The following is a 23,610-nucleotide window of genomic DNA, read 5'->3' as shown; positions in this document are numbered from 1 at the left end:
TGTTGATCTGACCTATCAGGTCTCCTGTATCTTTTGCCATGTAAATGACAATGCCATCTAGCTATCTTTTGCTATCCTTGGATGGTTAGTAACTACAAACACTACACACTGTTAGCCAATAGTCTATGGCATAATAAAGTGTCAGTTCAACTCTTAAACAATAATAACCACCAAAAACAAAATTTAAAAAAAAAAACAAAAAAACTTGGGATTAAAAATCTGGGGAACTAGGCCAAGTTATTGGGTCCTATTACTACTCTATGAATTAAAAAAAAAAAAAAAAAAAGGTAAGTCAGTGAGTAAGCAAACTTAAATCTTAAAACCCCTGAAAACTTAAAATTACATTTGGCATACAAATATGCCAAATACATTATGACTTCACTTAAACCAGTGTTTAATAATGACACATCAATGTGATTCCTACCAACCAGCAGCTCCCCAGAAAGTATTCAGAGCAACAGTAAGTAGAATCTTGAAATATTTAATAATCCTGGCTCTTTCATTTTTTCATACTAACAGATATATTCATATATATTTTGCAGAGATCATACACAGTAGCTTAATACATTCTCCTTATTAAACACTAGCTTAATACAGTGAAACACTAGCTTAATACATTTTCCTCATTAAAAGCTGATGTGACAAATATCTGTTTCAAAGAATTTTTACCTTAGAGTTATGCGGTGGGGGTTATCCAACAAAGGATAGTGTATCCAACATATACATGCAGCTTCTAACTTTCATTTGATTCCTTCTGAGTCTTTCATGTCATTAAAGTTTAGACCTCTGTACATATATTAAGTTTCCAGACCACCTATAATTCTAATTCCCTAAAAGCTTTCTTGTACACCCTAGGTTCAACCCTGGTTTTCTCATTTTCTATCTTTCTTTCACTTTCCCTCCTCCTCACAAAACCTTTTGGACTAGATCCCTAGACAGCAGAATGGTATGCTATTTCACCACGGAGGACAGCACACAGGACAACCATTCTTCTGGGCTCTACTAATTGCTTTTTGTATATCTTCTTGAGAAAATTGAGACTATCGAGCAGAAATGAAAACAAAATTCCTGGCATAACAAGAGACCTATATTAGAAATTGTGTTTGCACCTGAGAAAGAAACTTTGTCCTGAGTAATTTATCAGAAATGATTACCATAAAAGCAGAACAGATACAACCTGAATTCCGCACTAATCATCTTTAATGTTTGCAATGAGCTTCAGTAATTTGCCTTGTTTTTTTCCAGAATAAGGACTCAAAGTAATCAAGTCGAACGGCAAAAAGGAAAACACTGCCTAAATCACAAAATTCTTTAATCTATATATGAATAATTCATTGTAAAATGCCTTTATTGTAATGTTTGTTTTTATTATTTATTATTCTGAAATAAAGAGATCAAAGCGAGCTTTAGCTTTAAATGTCAGTATTTTGATGGGACGCCTAGGTGGCTCAGTTGGTTGGACGACTGCCTTCGGCTCAGGTCATGATCCCGGAGTCCCGGGATCCAGTCCCGCATCGGGCTCCCAGCTCCATGGGGAGTCTGCTTCTCCCTCTGACCTTCTCCTCGCTCATGCTCTCTCTCTGTGTCTCTCTCTCAAATGAATAAATAAAATCTTTTAAAAAAAAATGTCAGTATTTTGAAATGTTTTATAGTTTTAGTTTTATAAATATAACTGTTTTATAGTTTATGTGCATATTCTATGCCTATAGAAAGAGAAGTTATTCTAATTTGTCATGGACATATATTGAAGGGTTCTTTCCCCTAAGTCCTCCAGACTGTGAATTATTGTTCTTTGAAATTAGCTGTTTAACTATATAGAAAATGACTTCTAGAACTTTCCTGGGGTATGTAACCTCATTTCTTCAAAAAACCAATCAGCTAGATGGGATACACATTTCCAAGGTAAAGTTTTCAAATGATTATTTTGCATGCATTCAGCTGTGCAACCAAATCCTCTAGTGATCGTCTCCTGTAAGGCAGAAAATCAATTATTTAAAACTAATAATATATTAACAAGAGCTTCTTTAAGAAAAACATTTGGTGTCATTACACAGCAATTAATTTTTACTCATAGTTTATATAGAGTAATTTAGACTGGTAGAAGTAATGATTACAAAAATAAATCTAAAATATACTTGGTCTTAAAGGGAGGGAAAAATAAAATAAGATGAAATGAGAGAGGGAGATAAACCATAAGAGACTCTTAATTGTAGGAAACAAACTGAGGGTTGTTAGAGGCAGGGGAAAATGGGGTAACTGGGCGATGGGTGATAGGCATTGAGGAGGGCACTTGATATAATGAGCACTGGGTGTTTGATTTTTAATAGATTTTATTTATTTATTTGACAGAGAGAGAGATCACAAGTAGGCAGAGAGGCAGGCAGAGGGAGGGGGAAGCAGGCTCCCTACTGAGCAGAGAGCCTGGTGTGGGGCTCGATCCCAGGACCCTGAGATCATGACCCAAGCTGAAAGCAGAGGCTTAACCCACTGAGCCACCCAGGTGCCCCAGCACTGGGTGTTAAATGCAACTGATGAGTCGCTAAATTCTACCTCTAAGTGTTAATTAATTGAATTTAAATTTAAATTATATACAAACATACACACACACACACACACACACACACACACACACATATATAGTTGGCCCTAGATGCCCTAAAATTTAGAGCAAAATCTCATAACCATAACACCTAGAAATCATTTCACCTAGGTATTATAGGATATTAGCAAGTATAACTATTTTGTAGTTTAAGTGACATGTTTGCTTAATTAATGAAAAGAAAGAGCATCTCTACCTAAGGGAGCAAATGGATTTTTAAAATATTGGATGAGAGGCTTAATTAAATTGTTTAATTATTTCTCACTTAAAACTTAGCAATTACTAGTCTTTGTAGATTCCTTATAAGGCTGAGAAATTGTTAACCATCAATGTTAATAATACATTTTCCAAACATAGCTCTTAAAATCATTAATAAGATTTTTAAATTCTTGGGGCACCTGGGTGGCTCAGCTGGTTAAGCATCTGTCTTTGACTGAGGTGGAGTTTCGGGAGTCCTGGGACTGAGGCCTGTGTCAGGCTTCTCTCCCTCTGACCCTCTCCCCATGCAGGCATGCCCTGTTCCCCCTCAAATAAAATCTTAAAAAAAAAAAGATCTTAAAATTCTTCCTGGCCCCAAGGAAGTTTTAAGGTAAATTTCACAAAGTCACCAAATCAGTAAAGTACCAGTTAAGTAAGCAGACTGGAGTGAGCAGACTGGTTGAAATGCCAATGAACAAAGTGATTTTAAAAAAAAGTGAGATCTCATCCAAACCAAATGGGTAATACTAATCGCCAGCAGAGGCCCTAATAATCACATGCACATTTACAACATTCTAGATATGTCCATGGTACCATGTATGGTACCATGTACTGAACCAGAAACATCAGGATTAGAAGATAATGTATTACAACTTTGATTTCTCAATTCTTTGACCTAGTCGAAGAATTTACAGAGTATGGAAATTAGATGGCATAACATTAAATGACACATGAATTTGTAAATGTCCCTTGCCTATTCCTAAAAGAGGAGGAGGAGGACTGGCGAGGCGTCTTCCTCTTCCTCTTCCTCTCTAGACTGGCGAGGCGTCCTCCAATGTCCTCCCAAAGCATCAAGTACTTCCATCATGCAACTTCTCATACTTCATGATTTCTGCTGAAGGGCTGTTTTATCCAAAGGTCTAGGGGCTTCTTAAGGACAGGTACTATGATATTCACAATTGAATAGCCCCCAATAAAATGTCAAAATGGAGCAAGGCCTCAATAAGTTTTAAGTAAGCAAATGGATGAATATATGAATCTGAAACAACTTTCCATTTCCATGTAGTTCTGTTCTATGTACAGCTCTTCCTCAGCTTACAATGGGGTCACATCCCGACAAACTCCTCATGTGGCTGACCAGGACCTGCAGCCTGCTGCCACTGCCCAGCACCACAAGAGACGATCGTACCACATTATCATTAGACCAAGAAAATATCAAAATTCAAAATTTGAAATACAGTTTCTACTGAATGCGTATCACTTTCACACAGGGACCTTATCACAGACACTCAAGGAATTAGTAGATATAATTCAGGAGTCTTTAGATGTGGGCATCTTGGGATGCCTGGTTGGCTTAATCCGTTAAGTGTCCGACTCTTGGTTTCGCCTAAGTTCACGGTCTCAGGGCAGAAGACATGAATAGATGTTTTTCCAAAGACATACAGATGGCCAACAGACACATGAAAAGATACTCAACATCACTGATCATCAGGGAAATCCAAATCAAAACTATAATCAAGGGTGCCTGGGTGGCTCAGAGGGTTAAGCTGCTGCCTTCGGCTCAGGTCATGATCCCAGGGTCCTGGGATCGAACCCCACATCGGGCTGTCTGCTCTGCGGGGAGCCTGCTTCCTCTTCTCTCTCTCTCTGCCTGCCTCTGTGCCTACTTGTGATCTCTATCTGTCAAATAAATAAATAAAATCTTAAAAAAAAACTATAATCAAATGAAAATCACACCTCTCAGAATTGCTAAATCAGTAAAACAGGAAGTAACAGGTGTTGATGAGAATGTGGAGAAAAAGGAAACTTCGTGTACTGTTGGTGGGAATGTTGGTAGTGCAGCCACTCTAGAAAACAATACGGAGTTTCCTCAAAAAGTTAAAAGTAGAACTACTCTATGATCCAGCAATTGCACTACTAGGTATTTACCCAAAGGATACAAAAATACTAATTCAAAATAATACATGCATCCCAATGTTTATAGAAGCATTATCTACAACAGCCATATTATGAAAACAGTCCAAGTGTCCACCAACTAATAATAAAGAAGATGTGTGTGTGTGTGTGTGTGTGCATGTGTGTGCGTATACACAATGGAAAAAGAATGAAATCTTGCCATTTGCAATGACATGGATGGACTAGAGTGTATAGTGCTAAGTGAAATAAGTCAAAGAAAGACAAATTCCACATGATTTCACTTATATGTAAAATGTAAGGAAAAAAAAAAAAAAAGCAAGGGGAAAAAAGAGAGAGGCAAACCAAGAAACAGACTCTTAACTATGGTGAACAAACTGATGGTTACCAGAGGGGAGACAGAGGAGGGGCATGGGCTAGATGGGTGATAGGGGTTAAACAGGATACTTGTGATGAGCACTGGGAATTGTATGGAAGTGCTGAATCACTATATTGTATACCTGAAACTAATATTACACTGTATGTTAGCTAATTGGAATTTAAGTAAAAACCTAAAAACAAAACAAAACAGAACTGTTGCAGAGATCAGTGCTTCAGTTTCCAAGGGATATATATTTCACATATCAACATGATATTCCCAGAAACACCACAAGATGGCTTTCTTACTTCAGATCCACAGTTGAGAATTTTAGAAATGTTTTACCTCCTTTTAGTTACTTTATGGGAAATTATCATTGTTATTGGTCAAGGGTCTCCAGAAAAACAGAATGAATAGGGTGTGTGTATAAACATCACATATATGAAGAAATTTAGTATAAGGAATTGGCTCATGCAAATATGAAGGCTGACAAGTCTCCAGATTTGAAGTTGGCAAGGTGGAGACCCAGGAGAGCCAATAGTGTAGTTCTAATCCACACCCAAAGGCCTGAGAAATCAAGATAGCTGACAATATAGTTCTAGTCCAAAGGCCAACAGGCTTAAGAACCAGGAAGAGCCAGTTTTTCAGTCTAAATCCAAAGGTAGGAAAAAAACTGAGGTTCCAGCTTGAAGGCAGTCAGGCAAGAGGGGTTCCCTTTTCCTCACAAGAGGTTCAGCCTTTTTGTTCTATTCAGATTTTCAGCTGACTGGATGAGGCCCACCCACATTAGAAAGGGAAGCCTGCTTTCCTCAGTCTACCAATTCCAATGTTAATCTCATCCAGAAACACCCTCACAGACAAACCTAGAATAATATTTGACCAACTGTCTGGACACCCAGTGGCTTAGCTAAAAATGACACATAAAATTATTCATCCCACTCACACCAAATATTTTTCACCAAATTTGCTGAGTGAATGTTTACATCTGTAAGAAAAGCCAGTGAAAGAGGGATATGTCAAATATGGTCCACAATCTCATGAAGCTAACAATCTCGAGAGCTTAACAGGATATCACATGAATAGCTACACAAATAATTATAAAATAGCAATGTGATAAGTACAGGGGAAATAAAAGGGAAATTGTCCTATCTAGCTTAACTTAGGGCCTTAAAAGGAAAAGAGTTCACTAAGCAGTGATATTAAAATGAGATCTGAAGGACAAGAAAAAGAGTAGGAGTTGAGCAGGTGAAAGGTTCAGGGTGATTGTGCGGGAGAGAACAGCAGGGGCACAAACCCCAGGGCAGAAGAGCTTGGCTTCTTAGAGAGAGTATAGGGAAGGAGACATAAACTATGAGAATGATGAAAGATGACCCTGGGAAGACAGGCAGGAACCAGAGCAGGCCAGTCCTTGTTAGCTAAGTAAAGTACTAAACTTGATCCTAAGAGTAATGGGAAGACCCAGTTCTTTGCCTGATTGGTGATGCCATTTTGTGAAAACATTACAAGTGAGTCAGCAGTGCTCACCCACAGTGTTTGTTATTCACCATGCTGAGGAATCTCCATATGAAGGCTAGCTTGTTAAAGAAAGAGAAAACAGTGCTTCAGAACCAGTTTCTGAGTACCAGGCAGATGAGAAGGTTCAGTGTGGGCTCATGATTCTCAATCTGTCTTCCATGGCTCTGTATGATTCACTTACATATTCCCAACTGCATCACTTGTCTTCATAACACCACCTCCTATCCACCACACTAAGGGTGGATCTGATCCATGCCCTTCCCCAACAGTGTTTTAGAGCACCTGAGTGGCTCAGTGGGTTAAGTGTCTGCCTTCGGCTCAGGCCCTGATCCCAGGGTCCTGGGATCCGGGCAGGGAGTCTGTTTCTCCCTCTGCCCCTCCCCCTGCTTGTGTGCTTTCTCTCACATGATCTCCCTCTCTCTCTTGAGTAAATAAAATCTTAAAAAAATTAACATTTTAACTTAGAAAATTAACTTTAAAAATATATACTTTAGGGACACCTGGTGGCTCAGATGGTTAAGCGTCTGCCTTCGGCTCAGGTCATGACCCCGAGGTCCTGGGATCGTGTCCCGCATCGGGCTCCCTGCTCGGCGGGAAGCCTGCTTCTCCCTCTGCCTGTTGTTACTCCAGCTTGTGCTTGCTCTCTCTCTCTCTCTTGCAAATAAATAGATAAAATCTTTAAAAAAAAAATATATATATATATATATACTTTATACAATACTTCTAATACATAATGTTAACATCTAATCACTAGAAACCATAGTTACCTGTAGGAAGGGGAACTAACTAGCTGGGGTACCAAATTGGGAGGGAGACAAACTTTTCACTTGTTGTATTTTTAATTTTATACAGTCAATCTGTAACACTATGAAAAATATTAAGAACTATTAAGAACCATTTCTCTCCATCTCCAAGAATAATATAACCATACTTATTTACATTTGTTAAATCTCTATCCTTATGTTTCTGACAGTTCTAGCTATGGCAGAGACTGCTAATTGCCTACTATAACATCTGTTTCTCCCTCTCTCTCCCAGCAACAGGACCCCAACATTATTTGGGGTAGTAATGTATGACCTAAAAAACTAAAATTCCAAACTACCCAAAAGTTAGATGAGGCCCTGTGACTGAGTTCTGAGCAATGACATGTAAGTATAAGTGATGTGTGGGATGTGGGGAAGGACCCTTAAAGAGAGCTGACCTCACTGGAAAGTGGCCATTCTTGTGTTTCTCTCATTTCTTCCAGAAGCCAGCTTGGAATACACAAATGATATCTATACACCAACTGTCAGTTAAGACCATAAAGTGTTCCTGAAGACGGAAGAGGAGCAATGTTCCTGAGGATCCTGTGACCCACCAAACAGGCCTAAATGTCTACCTCTGATTTCCTTCATACACCCAAGAAAAACAAGCTACATTTTAACCAAGTCACTACTATTTGTTTTTATTGGTGGTGTTGTTATATATATCAAAACTCGATCCTAAGTGATATACCGATCATCCCTATACCCACTAAAGGAAAGAGATTCTCCAACACACACCCAATAGCATAATCACCCCACAACGTAGAATGTGATCTTTGGAGAGGTTATAGACACTTCTGAAAGGCAGAATAGAGGTATAATAAGTTACTTCAACAAATACCCCTCATTTACCCATTCAACAGACGTTTATAGTATACTAACTATACTCCAGGACCCAGGTCCCAAGGGCAACTACATTAAAAGATAAAGCTATGATATAAGCCACCTCCCCAGAGGAATTTTGAACCTTGTAATTTCTGTAGTATTTTCTCCAACACAGCATAAAAAGAAACAGAAAGTGAAACACATCATACCAAAAAGGCCAAGTGGTGCTTGGGAAGCTGAGTCAGTTAAGATCTTACTCTTAATTTTGGCTCAGGTCATGACCTCAGGGTGCTGAGACTGAGCCCCACATATAGCTCCTTGCTCAGCAGGCAGTCTGCTTGAACATTCTCTCTCCCTCTGCCCCTCCTCCTGCTCTCTTTCTCTCAAATGAATAAACAAATATTTTTAAAAAGAAAAAAAAGGCCAAGTATTTTTCTAAATCCTTAGAATATAGGAATTTTATAAATTATGTTGAGTTCTTATTTTTACATAAAACATTTCCCACAGAATAACCTTTCTTACTAATATTACTATAGCAAATATGTACTGAGTAAATGGGGGGGGTGAGAATATATATTTGAGAGGAGGTTCCCCTGATTATCCCCCTGAAACCTAAAACCAAGTTATACTGAGTTTCACATGTTCATATCCTAAAAATAACAATCTAAGGGTTCTGGCTCTGTGCAAGATGGTATAAGCATATTTTTTCTTGTTTCTCCCCAAGAACCCAACTATAAACTTGTACAGAATGCACTGGGCAGCTACCTGAAGACTGAAAATTAAATGGCAACATAAAAATGGGCAAGAAGACCAGAATCCAAGGTATCACCAAACCAACAGTGAATTTTCTGGTTTTGCCTTTCAGTGCAGCCTGGCTTCCCCCCACCCTCATCTGTAATCAACTGGCCTTGACTTAAAACACAGCACAAAAGCTATAAGTGAAACTGAGCTCAGACAGAAAGAGGGCCAAGAGAAGCTTTCTTTTTCTGGCCCAAGAATCAGGAAAGGAGAATCTCAAAGGTCTCAGAAGCGGGAAATCCATTATTATCTTTCATTCTCTCCAGCCCCAGCCCCCCGGGAATCCCATAGTCAGTGACAGGGGCACAATCACCACACATGTCTAAATTGTAAGAAAGGAAAATCATTCTTTTTAACCAGAAGAGCAATGGTCCTAAAATCATGGATCAAATGTCTGTTGCATTTTTCTCTGTCTTCCAGTCACTTGGCCCTAAGTACAAATGCAGGTAAAGAAAGCATACTGCAGAGCAAGGAAACTAAAGGCCTAATTTTCTGGCTAGTAGGCTTGGAAGGGGGGACCTCAAGGAGACAAAGTATCAGCAAGATCATAGAAAGAAGGGAATTCAAGAGAGCAATCCCATTAAGTTGTATATGAACTCCCGAACTCACCTCTGAGCTACACATGTATAGATCTGATCTTAAATAGTCTCACAAAGGATTTGAAAACTAAACTATGGTGTAAATCACTGCACAGAACCTAGCCTGGCCACTGGGCAGTACACATGATGGAACAGATCCAGATGGCACTACAAAGTGGCTTTGAAAATGGAATACTGGAACCACAAACCACAGAAGATGGGTCCACCTTATGAACCGATCTAACCAGGTTAAAAATTAAAAATTAAAAAGAACCGTACTCCCTTTGGGGTTTAACCAAAACCTAAAATCTCATAATATGTGTATGTATAGGTTATATGCAAAAATTACTCAGCAAAGAAACAGGAAAATGTTTACTTTCGAAGGAAAAGAAAATCAATAATGATACAGAGAATAGAGTTATCAGACAATGATTTAAAGTTTTTGTAATCATACCCCAAATCATAAGGGCAAAATCTTCTGAAATGGTGGGAAAATAGAATATCTTAGCCAAGAAGTTATGCTATAAAGAACCAAATGGAAGTTTTAGAAATAAAAAATACAATAACTAAAATAATAAATTCATAGGATAAGCTCAAGAACAGAATGGAGATATAAAAGCAAAGAGTCAGTGAACTTGAAGATGGATCAACCAATCTGAAAAACAAAGAAAAAAACAGGAAAAGAAGTCAGAGTCCAGGGACCCTTGGGACCATAACAAAAAACCCAACATTTGTATCAACACAATGCCAAAGGAGAGGAGAAAGAAAAAAATATTTGGAGAAATAATGGTGAAACACTTATAACCAATTTTGGCCAAAGATGTAAACTTACAAATTCAAGAAGCTCAGCAAACCCCAAGAAGATAATCTAAAAACATTAACAACAGCAACAACAAAACCTAAATCCAGAAAAATTGTTTCAAAATGCCAAAAACTAGAAACAAAGAAAACATAAAGGAGCCAGGAAAAATGACCCATTGCAAGTATACAATTTGAATGACTGCAGATTTCTCACCAGAAACAAGGGAGGCCAGAAGGAAAAGGAATGATAATTTTTTTAGAGATTTTTTATTTATTCATATGAGAGAGAGAGAGAATAAGAACAGGAGCACGGGGTAGAGTCAGTGGGAGAGAGAGAAGCAGACTTCCCTCTGAGCAGGGAGCCTGATGCGGGGCTTGATCCCAGGACCCCAAGAACCCAGGACCATGACCTGAGCCAAAGGCAGACCCTTAACCAACTAAGCCTCCCAGATGCCCTGAGGAATGACATTTTTTAAAGTGTTGCAGGTAAACATCTGCCAACCCAAAATTCTACAACTGGTAAAAATACTCTTTGGAAACAAAATTGGAATAAAGACATTAGCAGATGAAGGCAAACTGAGACAACTGGTCTTCAGCAAACCTGCTCTAAAAGAAATGCTAAAGGCAATTTTTTAAAAAGAATTTTAAAATTTATTTATTTTAGAGAAAGAGACAGCATGTAAATGAACAGGGGAGGAGCAGAGGGTGAGGGAAAAGCAGACTCCACTGCACTGAGCATGGAGCCTGACTCAGGGCTCAGTCTCACTACACTGAGATCAGGAACCCAGCTGAAACCAAGAGTCAGGCACTTAACCGACTGAGCCACCCAGGTGTCCTGTTAAAGGCAATTCTTTAGATGGAAGAGAAATGATACCTGAGGAAAACCTAAAATGGCAGATATCTGGGTAACTGTAACAGGTTACCTTTTCCCTCTTAAATTCTTTAAAATATGTATGACAAAGATAACAAACATTAAATTATTACATCAAAAATTTTTTCATAATAACTCAATAGCAAAACAAACAGACCAATTAAAAAATGGGCAGAGCATCTGAATAGACATTCTTCCAAAGAAGATAAACAGATGGACAACAGATACATGAATAGAATCTCAGTATCAGTAATCATCAGGAAAATGCAAATCAAAAGCACAATAAATCACATTATACCTGTTAGAATGGCTATTATCAAAAAGACAAGAAATGACAAGTATTGGTGAGGATGTGGTAAAAAGGGAACCCTTTATTCCACACTGTTATTGGGAACAGAAATTAAAAATAAAACTACCATATGATCTAGCAATTCCACCTCTGGTTTTTTATCTACAGAAAACAAAAACACCACATGGAAAGGATATGTGCACCCACATGTTCATGGGAGCATTACTTAAAATTGCCAAGATATGGAAACAACCCAAATGTTCATCGATGGGTGAATGAATAAAGTGTGGCACATATATATGTAACGTAACCTTATTCAGCCATAATAAAAAAGAAGGGAATCTCACCATTTGCAACAACTTGGATGGATCTTGAAAGCATTACACTAAGTGAAATAAAGTCAGAGAAAAACAAATATATATGGTCTTACTTACATGTGGAATCTAAAAACAAAACAAAACAAGCTCATGGATACAGGGAAAAGACTGCTGGTTTGCAGAACTGGGAAGTAGGTGGGTAGAAGAAATGGGTAAAAGTATTCAAAAAGCACAAACTTTCAATCATAAAATAAACAAGGCATGGGGATGAATGTACAGCATGGTGACTATAGTTAATAATAATGTAAACATGGAGCACTGGGTGTGGTGCAAAAACAATGAATACTGTTATGCTGAAAAAAATTAATTTTAAAAATAATAATAATCAAAATAATAAAAATTTTAAAAAGAAAAAAAAACAAAAAATAAAACCTAAAGAATACAATTGAAAAATAATAATAATATTGTAAACACTGTATTGCATATTTTAAAGATGCTAGGAGAGTAAGTCTTAAAAGATCTTATCACAAGAAAAACATTTTTCATAACTATGTATATGACAGATGTTAGCTAGACCTATTGTGGTCTAGCTAACCAATATATACAAATATCAACTCATTATGTTGTATACTTGAAGCAAATTTAATGTTATATGTCAATTATATCTCAATTTTAAAAACTCCATGTAACGTATGGCAATTTAAGTGGATTTAATAGTAACAACTATAACATAATCAGAAGATAGTAATAAGACATGATAATAAAGTTTCTACATTCCAATTGAACTGGTAAATGGTCATTTTAAGGAGACCAAAAACTTATGTATAGCTTAATTCTTAGAACAAGTACCAAAGAAGGACTATAGAAATAGATACTGTCAAAAACTCAAAGATAAATTAAAATGGAATAAATATTCAAACAATATAAAAGAAGACAGGAAAGGAGAAATAAAGAAATGAGACAGAGGAAACAGATACGTAATAATAAAATGGTGAACAGAAATCTAGACATACCAATAATTATATTAAGTGTAAATGGTCTAAAGACAAAAACTAAAAGAGTTATTATCAGAAACTGACAACAGCTACAAGCTAAATTGATTAGATCATTACCATCTCTCACCTGCATATTCCTGTAAAGATTAGGAAATGTTAACTTTAATGTGTGACTCTGTATGTCACTATTTCCAGCTCTTCCTTTTAACTTACACTATTGGATCTTTCTAACCAGTAATATCTGTATGTTTTAATTAAGCTTTGATTCTCAAAGGATAGTTATAATACTGTTTTCCATTTTCCCAATTTCTCAAGTGAATTTTCTCATTATTTGGTAAAACAAATTTCCTAAGAAATTTGAGGAAGGAATTCTTACAGGGAAACAGTTTTTGTCCCTTTGATATGTCCTGCACTGACAACAGTATTTTAAAGTCTGCTAGTATTAGTGTTTATTTCTCTTTGCATGTCCTATAGCAGGGTCTTTTTTTATGAAGGTAGTTGCTGTTATTTGGTGCATAGATATTCATTGCTTTTTAATCTCATTCAAAATTGTACTTTTCAGCATTATAGAGAGTATTGTGTCTCATTTATTGTTTTTTGATATGGATTCTACATTGTCTGATGTCAGGTATAACCTTGTTTGCATTTTCCATGTCTTTATTTTTATCTTTTTATAGCATTTTGTTTTCAATATACCTCTCATCTATAGCATCATTTGCTTATACTTTGTGAAATGATCTGAAAATAAATTTATTAATAGGTGAATTATTCTCATTTATATTTACTGATACTGATGAGGGATAGAAACATTAAAATATTCATGTTTAGCCCAGAAGTCTATTCTGCTGCCAGAGGCTATTGGAACATTGATAGTTCCAATAAGGATCAAAAACATGCTGGTGGCTAAATTCTTTTTCTTTTTTTTTTTTAATATTTTAGAAAAAGAGCACATGCATGTGCACAATGGGGAGGGGTAAAGGGAGAAGGAGAGGGAGAATGTCAAGCAGACTCCCTGCTGAGCACATAGCCTGATGCAGCACTCCACTCCGGCAACCATAAGATCATGACCTGAGCCCAATCAGGAGTCAGATGCTTTACTGACTAAGCCACTCAGGCACCCTTGGTTGCTACATTCTTAAAAGGTCTCATGACTTCCTGGATTATCTCATCAATAGTCAATATCAAACTAAATGATAAACACCAGAGAAATCTTGTGAAAGTAGTTTTATGAGCAGAAAGTCAAAGAAGACATTTATGATTTAATACTTCTTGCACATCCCCTATCCCTTGAGTACCAAGCATATAACCATCAGCTTCATACATTAAAAGCGCAGCTCTTTTGCTCATGGATCCTGTCCCCATGCTACTCAAATAAATTTACCAAACAGCACTATAAAATGTCTCAAGAATTCTTTCTTGACTATTGGGTTTGACAACCCCACAACAATATGACCAATATGTTTACTCTCAATTCTGTCACCATTATGTTACAGTTATCAAATGTACAAATCAAGTATAGGATTTTGAATAAGTAAAATTTTTTTTTTTTAAAGATTTATTTATTTGACAGAGAGATCACAAGTAGGCAGAGAGGCAGGCAGAGAGAGAGAGAGGAGGAAGCAGGCTCCCTGCTGAGCAGAGAGCCCGATGCGGGACTCGATCCCAGGACCCTGAGATCATGACCTGAGCCGAAGGCAGCAGCCCAACCCACTGAGCCACCCAGGCGCCCTTGAATAAGTAAAATTTTAAATGCTTACAAAAATGCTCATTAATCAAGTTTTGTTTTTCCTGGCTCTGAGCAACCAAGTCAGGACTTACTGTTTTGCTAACTAACCAAGATCTGCTACTATCAATAACAATAATGTTCTCATCATTTCAAGATTATTGGTTTAAAAGATTACCTCAATTTGGACATGTAGATAGAAAAACAGAAGGAGGTTGGGCCAGCACCACCAAGGCAAACTAGAGGCTCATATGTGCAACACTAAGACACAGAAAAGAAAGTTATCTCTAAAAATAGTAGTGAAAAGAAAGTTACTCTCTAATAACAGTAGTGAATAGTAGTGAATGCACTACTTAAGGAAGTTATGCAGCATAAATTTTTTTAACTCTGGATTGTGATTCACTTTAATTTAAAAGATTTTATTTATTTATTTGAGAGAGAGTGTGTACACAAGTGGGGGAAGGGCAGAGGGAGAGACTCTCAAGCAGACTCTGTGGGGCATGGAGCCCAATATGGGGCTCTATCTCACCACCCATAAATCACAGTCTGAACAGTAACCAAGAGCTGAATGCTCAACCAATTGAGCCACCTACACACCCCTCACATTAAGAAAAAAAAAAAAAAAAAAAAACTGAAATAGAATAGGTACTACTAGAATGCACTAAAGGCAGGAAAGTATTGTATTATGATACTTTGTTCCAATTATGTATGTATTAGTTTGCTAAGGCTGCCATAACAAAGTACCAGACTAAGTGACTAAAACAACAGAAATTTATTTTCTCACAGTTCTGAAGGCTGGAAGTCCAAGATCAAAATGTTGGTAGGGTTGCTTACATTCTGAGGCTTTTCTCACTGACTTTTCTCTTGGTGTTCACATCTTCCTTCCTCTTCTTGTAAAGACATCAGCCATATTGAATTAAGGCCCACCTTAAAGACCTGGTTTTAACTTATTACCTCTTAAAGATCTTAGCTCCAAATACCATTACATTGTGAAATACCAGGGATAAGTACTTCACTACATGACTCTTGGGAGTCATTCAGCTCATAACATTCACTTATATATATACATCATGTATGCATGCTCTGGGTCACAATCAAAAAAGTTTTAAAAGACCTTCTTAGAGGACTCTGAAGAGACAATTCAAATATATTTGAATTAAATATATTCTAAGCTTAAGGGGCCTATCCCTGATTTTATAATAGAGTCTTAGGACTCCATCAGTCTCCAGATTTCCAGGCCTTTCTGAGGCAGTTTATAATTTAACTACCCCAGGGATACTCATAATGCAATTATGAAAATTCATCTGAACATGTAAGTACTTTGTTGATAGTCTCACTCAACATTACCTGATTAAAAAAATAACCTTAGTGTTTTAGATGTTGGGTTTATTAGTATAAAGCTCTAATAGTTATATTTCCATGTTTTTAGAGACTAGGATTCATTATTATATAGATTTCCCAAGCTACCAGATTAAACTATAGACACTTAAAGCCATACTGTCTCTTTCTTCTCTTAAGTCTCAAAGGCCTCAAATATCTTAACAGTTTATCAGTAGCTAACCTAGATATATTTTTAAGGCCCGAGGGAAAATATTGACGTTTTAAATTCTCTAAATTCACTTAAAACAACAATTATCCTTTGTTTAAAATGTATTACTTCATATGCATTAAGCTAAAAACAGGACAAACTAACATATACGCCATAAAATATTTTAAATATCATTTTAAGAATACAAACATCCACATTTTATATTTAGGCCCCATGTCCACGTCTAAGAAAATTTCCTAATCATTTAGGTTGGAAACATTTCCAAATTTATTCTACTTAATTGCAACATATCTTATGATTTATTCTGGATCTATATACTATCAAAGTTGGTTGAGTTAGTTCAATAACATAAAATAATGAAGTAACGAATGGGCCAAATCAGGGCAATCTTGAATCTCTCACATTATTTGGTCATGTCAATTTTGAAAACCATTGGAAAACAGTCCAAATATTTGTTTTGTCAGAGTAACGATTTTTTCCAAAGTCAAACAGAATCAAGTAAAGGCTGGTTTCACACCACTGGAACTTCTAAATTTCCTGTCTCTGCAATTCACTCCATCTTCTCCCAATAATTTTAACTAGAAAAGCATACCTCTACCTTTCTCTAACAAGTCAAGTTCTTTCATACTTCCAAGCCTTTACATACTTTGAATAGAGTGTTGAAAAGCAAAAAACCTTTTCTTTTTCTATTTCTTCACAAATACATGCTTTATACCTGGCATTCTTCGTGAAAGTGTATGAAAGATTGCAAAGGTCATGTGATGTCAGTCAAGCTCAATTATATGAATCTGAGGGTAAAATATAAATCTTCCTTCCCCAGAGAGAAGATATATTTTTGTTTTGTACTACAAAATAAAGAAGGAACACAATCCTATCATCCAAAATTCAAGAGAAGGGGGTTAGTACACTACAAAAATAAGTACTTTATAATTGCTCCAGCTATGAGCTCAGACTTTCTATACAAAAGTAATGTATTAATAATGATAGGACTAAAAGACTTCCTGTTTTTAGAATATATAATTTAGAAAAAATTAATATTCACTATCTCAATAATCTTTTGAATATCTGAGTGAAGAGGCAAGGTAGAAACTGTATTACAACAGAAATGTAAGTGCACTAACAAGAATCTTCTTCATTGCTATATTCTTTGAACCAGAATCTGACCTAGTATAGTGGGTTCTGAACAAATATTTTCTAAATAAAAAAATATAAAGTAATGAATGAAGTTAATCATTTTATTTTTTAAAGACAGTAACTAAAGTCAGTTGAGAAAAGCTCACTCGAAATCTCACAACTGCTAAATGGAAGAATTGGGGCTTATGCTTTCCTCTAGATACAATGTCTTAGAATGTTCATTGCACTACATTGCATTTCTCATACTTGCCCAAAAGTTAGAAGGAAATTAGAACACAAAAATGAAAAATCTCAGACTATCTTCAGTATTTCCTATCCTCCATATCACCGGTCTCAAAAGTCCTCAGATGAAACTCATCTTTCTATTCATTCAAGCACAGTATTTTGATTTTATGCTACCCTATACTACCGCTGTTGTTTGAGGTACAGCAAAGTAACAGGTATGGAGGCATATAGGTACATCCACATCACAATGGCATTCATATCGGTGGGGTTCCATTAAATAATACATCAGTTTTTCATACTGCTGAGGCAATACCTACCTACCTGTGGTAGGTAAAAATTCCTGGATGATTAACTCTGTTATAGTATACACTGAAGAAAAAGAGGAGGTTTAAGGTATCTTTCCCTCATAGTCATGAGACATTTCTCTCTTTTCCCTACAACACCTCCAACTAGGTCTTGACATGCCGAGAAACAAACATCTACAAATGCACTTGCCCAGAAGCTCATTTTTTAGATTTAAAAGTTAATAATGCTGGCCAAACAAACTTCAATAAGTCACTAACTTAAACTGGATTAAAATGCCTAATATATAACAGAGTGGTATCTTTTGGAGATTTATTTGTAGGTCATGTTATTATTTAATCTTAAAGACATGAAAACCACATAAGCACAATTATGATAGAACTATCAATAAGAATTTTCTACCAATGCTAGAGAAACAAAGCAAATGAATACATTCAGAAATAAAAAACAAGTGATTTTTATCGTGTGTAAAATTTTAATTTTGAAGAGTGATTTATGAAACATTATTAGTCAGATGAAAATTCCTGAGAAAAAATGTGAAATACAACTCATCTAAATCAGAAGGTATCCTTAAAAATCATTAACATTAAACATTAAATTAGATAAGCACATTTAACACAAAGAAAAGCACCTCAAAGATAGGGTTATGTACAGAAAGATACTGAATCTCATAAATGTGAGGTACTTTCCCAAATACTATGATGCAATCCTACCAGAAATTATGTAATTTGAGTATAAGCAAATAGTAAGAATCATATTACCAATAAAGAACCTTATTTCTCTTCAGTTTTTATAATTTTTAATTTTTTTTAATTTGGATCACACCTACTGTTAACCTTGATTTTACCAAGACTAATCACCTCCTTAAGGTTATATAGCAAGTAATTAAAATTTCATGGATGATCAGATTTAAACCAAATTCCAACTATTCTTCTGTATCCATTATACACTATATAATGTATAGTCAACTGAGCTTTAGAATTCAGTGCAATTTACTTCCAAGAAATTATATTAAACAGGATAAATGTCTTAAAATAATGTTCAAACTACCACTCTAAAGGCTTTTTGCTTTATATTTTTTAAACTTTTTGCTTTAAAAGCTGAGTACTGTTTAAAAGACAAAAGAAATAAAAATGGTTCATTCATTCATTAAATAAACACTTATTCAAAGCCCAATGAGCAAAATTCTGTACTATGATTCCTGACCTATGACAATCAAAGTAAGAAAAAATAAATAAAATACAGTAAAAACACAAAATGACATGATACAACTGGATACGTATAAATAGAGGTGTCAAGTAATGATAATAGAACTGAGACAATTAGGAAAGTCCTCCCTAGAGAGATCATTATTTAATCAACTAATGCTATTTTAATTGTAGGAAATTACACATAGGCAAAAAGGAAAGCATTTAGAGATTTTGCAAATATATTTCAAGTGGAAGACTTAATTGGGGGACTAATGAGATCAATTTGGATAAGATAGTAAACCTGACAAGACTGATTTTACATTCAGTGTAATAGGAACTATTATAACTCCTTGGATGACAGAAGAGTAATGTGAGGAAAACACTAACTGACAAAGGTATGCTTCTCATATCTACATGTAGGACAGACCATAACACTGAAAATAAAACCAGCATAACTGCTGCAGTTACCCAACAGGTAAGGTGATGAAGGTCTGTGTTAATATGGCTGAAGGCGGCTTCGTGTAGCCAGATGACAGACTGGAGTTCTAGAGAGCATGATCTACTTGCCAAAGTTCCCATAAAAATCAATAAAAATTCCTGGGTTATCAGTAAACTTTAAAGCCAAGAGATCTTCAGTGCACGGCAGATCAAGACATCCCACAGCCATAGTTTCAATGGTACATGAAATTGGTACATGGTACATGTACCATGAAGTCACCATGAGCAAAATGGTGTACCATTTTGTACCATTTTCTATGTACCATAGAAGTCACAATTCTGTGACTTCTATGAGGCGCCACACAGCTACCTTAGAACTGAGTAAGAAAAGTAAAGCTTATTTCTTTAATCATCCCAGAGTTGGTGAACTAGATTTTTAAATCCAATCCGACACCTATGCAGACAATAAAGTTCTGTTATAAATTCAAAAATGTGTTCTTAACATATTATGATGCACCCTTCAACTTGGTGGAAGATCTCTGTGATATTATTGTTAAGTAGGAGTTAATTCTTCTTAGTGAACAGGAGCCAAAAAGATTTCAAGAACATACATTCCTGATGCAAACAGTAAAGGCATAATGACTCTTGCTCAGTGATTGCCTATTCCATCTACCCACTCGAAACACTCTTGCCCATGACTTTGGGAAATTCAAACAGGTTATACCACTCATGCAGTCCTTCTTAGGCGACAACCCATTATTTGGTCATAAATTACAGGAAGCAGATACATATGAAAGTCACAAACTGTTCTGTCACATCAGATTTTACCTTTTTAATCTACTGAAAATAGACCCCAACCTGCAGAATAATAAAAAGAAAAATCAAGCTAGCAATTAAATTTTTTTGAAGAAAAAAAAAAGTAGAAACTATCAAAATTTCACGTTTTATGACCACAAATATTGAATAGCCCCATTTTGTAAAAGTTACCTGTTACCACGAAATCAAAAAGAACTCACACTAGCTACAATTAATTAAAACGAATCACAAGTCTTCAAGCCATCAACAAATCACCAGCAATGCGACCAGAAGGTAAGAGCTGAGGTCCAGTTTCTAATGAGAAAGAGCATCTACTATAGAGATGACCAAAATGACTAAAGAGATCTCTGTGCTGATTGATGCCATTCCGCATATCCTAAAGAAGAAGGATAGGTCAAGAGCACAGGTCCACAAAAAGAACAATCTAGAGACAAACCTGGCTATAACATAAGTATGACGGTTTAGTATCTACCTAAGCAAAATTATAAATTAGGTATTTTTCATTTGAGAGAAATATTGGGTGTTTACACTACCTAAGCAGTGAGGAAAAATGAAATGTCACCAGGATCTGAAAAAGGTTCTTTAAACTCCACTGAATTCCTGTTTTAGTAAGAGGTCTTTAAAACAACAACAACGTTTTAATTTCCAGAAGGCCAGATTCAAAAAACAGGACTGGCTTTAACCCACAGCCCCGTGTCTAGGGAAGCATTCTGCACCAGGCCACGCAAAGTGTCCAAGGCTGAAGCCACCCACCACGCATTCCCAGCCTCTTCATCGTGTCGCTCCAGAAACCAAGAGGCCCTGACATCGAGCTTGTTAATGGGATCGGAGCCTTTCAGAACGCATTTCTGCCGGGATGCACCAGCAGGGCCACTTCTCTCCAGAGCAGCCTCCAGCAACTGCCACGCTGAGGGGAACCGGTAAGTGGGTGGCACGTTCAGGCTGAGCTGGCAGCCCACCTGCTGTCTTCACCCAAACAGCAGTTCACGCACTCCGCCTGACACTACTTTCTCCGGCTTGGCTCCCGAGAAGCCAAAAAGTACTGTAAACAAGTTACATCTTCTTCCCCCAAACGGGATGCCGAGGTGCACCAGCACCGGGCTCCCATCACACTGAGGGGCGCGGCGCCTACCGGGCGGGCCCTCCATTCCGCGCGCACGGAGGGCCGCGGGTGCCGGGAGCGCCGGCACAGGGGCGAGGCCGAGCCCGGGACCCTCCGCGGGCCTGCGTCTGAGCGCAAGCGGCCGCTGGGCCGCCAGGTGGGCGGCGGGCTCACCTTGTTGAGGTGGGGGTTCCGCGTCACGGCGTAGCCGCGCTGGTGGGTGTGGCGGCGGCGGGGTGCTGCGGGCTCCATGGCGGGTGCGCGGGTGGGCTGCGGGGCCGGGCCGGGGCGTGCGGCGCGCGGTGCAGGCGGCGGTGGATGCTGCTGGAGCGCCCGCGCTGACTGCGGCGGCGGCGGCGGCCGCGCTGGAAAGAGCCGGCGGTCGGGGGCGGGCGTGGGTGGCGAGAGGGGGTGGACGCGGCGGGAGGAGCCCGCGAGAAGCCGGTGTCCCCAGCCGGGCAGCCTGCGAGAATCGCTGAGTCATGGCAGGAGATCAGCCGGGCCGGCGAGTGAGGAGGAGGAGGAAGAGCGAGGCTCCGGCGGCGCCGCGGGGGCCCGAGGGGAGGCGGCCGCGGCAGTTGCTCCCTTCCACCCGCAGGGCTTCTGGTCACAATCATCCTCGCCCGTCGCAGCGTGGGGCGTGCCTCCGTTGTTCGGGGAACGCTCTTACCCCCCGGGACCTACGCGGGCAGCAAGGCCAGGTTCCCCCCGCGCGCCCCGGTGGCCTTGTGGGTACCGTCGCCTCTGGCCGAGGGGAGCCCTTAGCGGGAGCCCCCAGGGAAGCTGGGAAGGAGCGAAATGGAGTGGTGCAGGCAGTCACAGCGGCTGCGGGACCAAGGGATGGGACCGACCCCTCACGAAGTGGACTCGGGGGCGGTTTGGGGAACACCTCGACTGACTGAGACTCAGACCGCTCTGTCCCTTTCTGTTAGGGGGGCTTCGAAGCTCTGCCCCCCATCCCGAGGCCGGCCGCGCCCAGGGGCCAGACAGAGCCAACCTTGACCCAGAAACCAGAGGCCAGAGTAGAACTAGGAGAAAGGAGAGTGTGGAGCCGGGACACTGAGGGAGTCTGTAGATAATCAGTGGGAATGTTATTTTAATATAATTGAAGTAAAAGTCAAGGTGTGTTCCGATGAAGATGTGCTGGGTCCACTGAACGGTTCCATTGATCTTGTATATAATTTTGTGAAAGTTAAGAGATCAGGATGTTAAATGAACCTCTCTGAATATTAATGAGTAACTCAATCTTTAAGGGCTTCAGTTTCTTCTTTGGTCAAAGGAGAGGGTCAGAATAAATGATATTCCAACACTGGAATTCTGTTATTATTGACATTTAGACTTGAAGTTTCAAGGAATGGAGGGGCAGTTGGAACCAAGCCAAAAGGAGATTGTGACACGCAAAAACCGCTAAAGGTTTCTGTGTCCCATTTTCTTTTCTAGGTAAATAGAATCACTAGTTTCTGCCCTATTCATTTCTACCTCATGATCGTACAAAAGACAGTATTAGGGATTAATTAGGGGTTCGTTTTATATTGCCATAAACTAGACACCCATCTAATGTTTTATGATACTTATCAGAAAGATTGCTACAACTGTATTTTGGGGCCACACTTCCATCCAGAAGCTTCTTGGGCCTGTTTTTTGAATTCCTTAGAATCATTGGTTTCAAGGGAGAACATTTTATTAATGAGGAACATTCAATTGGCATCAGAGTTCTTTAAAAACATTCCTTGTGTTTAAGCAACCCCTTTCACCAGAAATGTTACAATCCATAAATATTTCACCCTACCTGGGAGACGTGAGAAAAAGGTATGCTTTACAAAACTCACTCCTGGGAGTTAACTGAGGCATGTTACAATTAGAGTGCTTTATCAGAAACAGGAACAGTTTAATTACAGGCCTAATAAGCAACATAAGATGCTGAAGAAACAAAAATGTCAGTACACTGGAACCTTATTAAATGCCCCTCGCATAGAAGTTACCTGTCTATGTTAACTGTCTATTCCTGTTTCTATGATGTATGATGTACAGATAGGAAAGCTGACATAAATATAGGGAGAAGCTCAAAAAGTATGGGGGCTCTTCCCCCACACCATCACTACAAAGGAATTACAAGATCCTGTTAGTGCATTTAAAGAGAAGTAAACATACAGGAGATGTGAATTTATGAAAGGAAATCCAGTCATCTTGAATGTTAACAGTATGGGGCCTAACTGGGGGAGCCACTTTGTATATTCATGTGCAGTTCTAAGATAACTGAGAAGCTCTT

The 23,610-nt window shown here is 38.2% G+C and overlaps 1 protein-coding gene and 1 pseudogene across 1 annotated transcript in view; one reads left to right on the top strand and one right to left on the bottom strand.

The window, feature by feature from the left end:
- The window catches only part of ME1 (malic enzyme 1), a 203,760-nt gene extending 182,060 nt beyond the window's left edge, over positions 1 to 21,700 (bottom strand). The window contains exon 1 of the mRNA XM_059177184.1: positions 21,516 to 21,700. Within this exon, the coding sequence (XP_059033167.1) occupies positions 21,516 to 21,593 (78 nt within the window). The 5' untranslated portion in view covers positions 21,594 to 21,700. The remainder of the gene's footprint in view (positions 1 to 21,515) is intronic.
- LOC131833645 (chromobox protein homolog 3-like) overlaps positions 20,972 to 23,610 on the top strand; it is a 47,268-nt pseudogene continuing 44,629 nt past the window's right edge.

The sequence above is a fragment of the Mustela lutreola genome, chromosome 6, assembly GCF_030435805.1.
Source record: "Mustela lutreola isolate mMusLut2 chromosome 6, mMusLut2.pri, whole genome shotgun sequence".
NCBI lineage: Eukaryota > Metazoa > Chordata > Mammalia > Carnivora > Mustelidae > Mustela > Mustela lutreola.
Note: the sequence above shows the minus strand (reverse complement) of the source record. Positions and strands in the feature narration are given on the sequence as shown.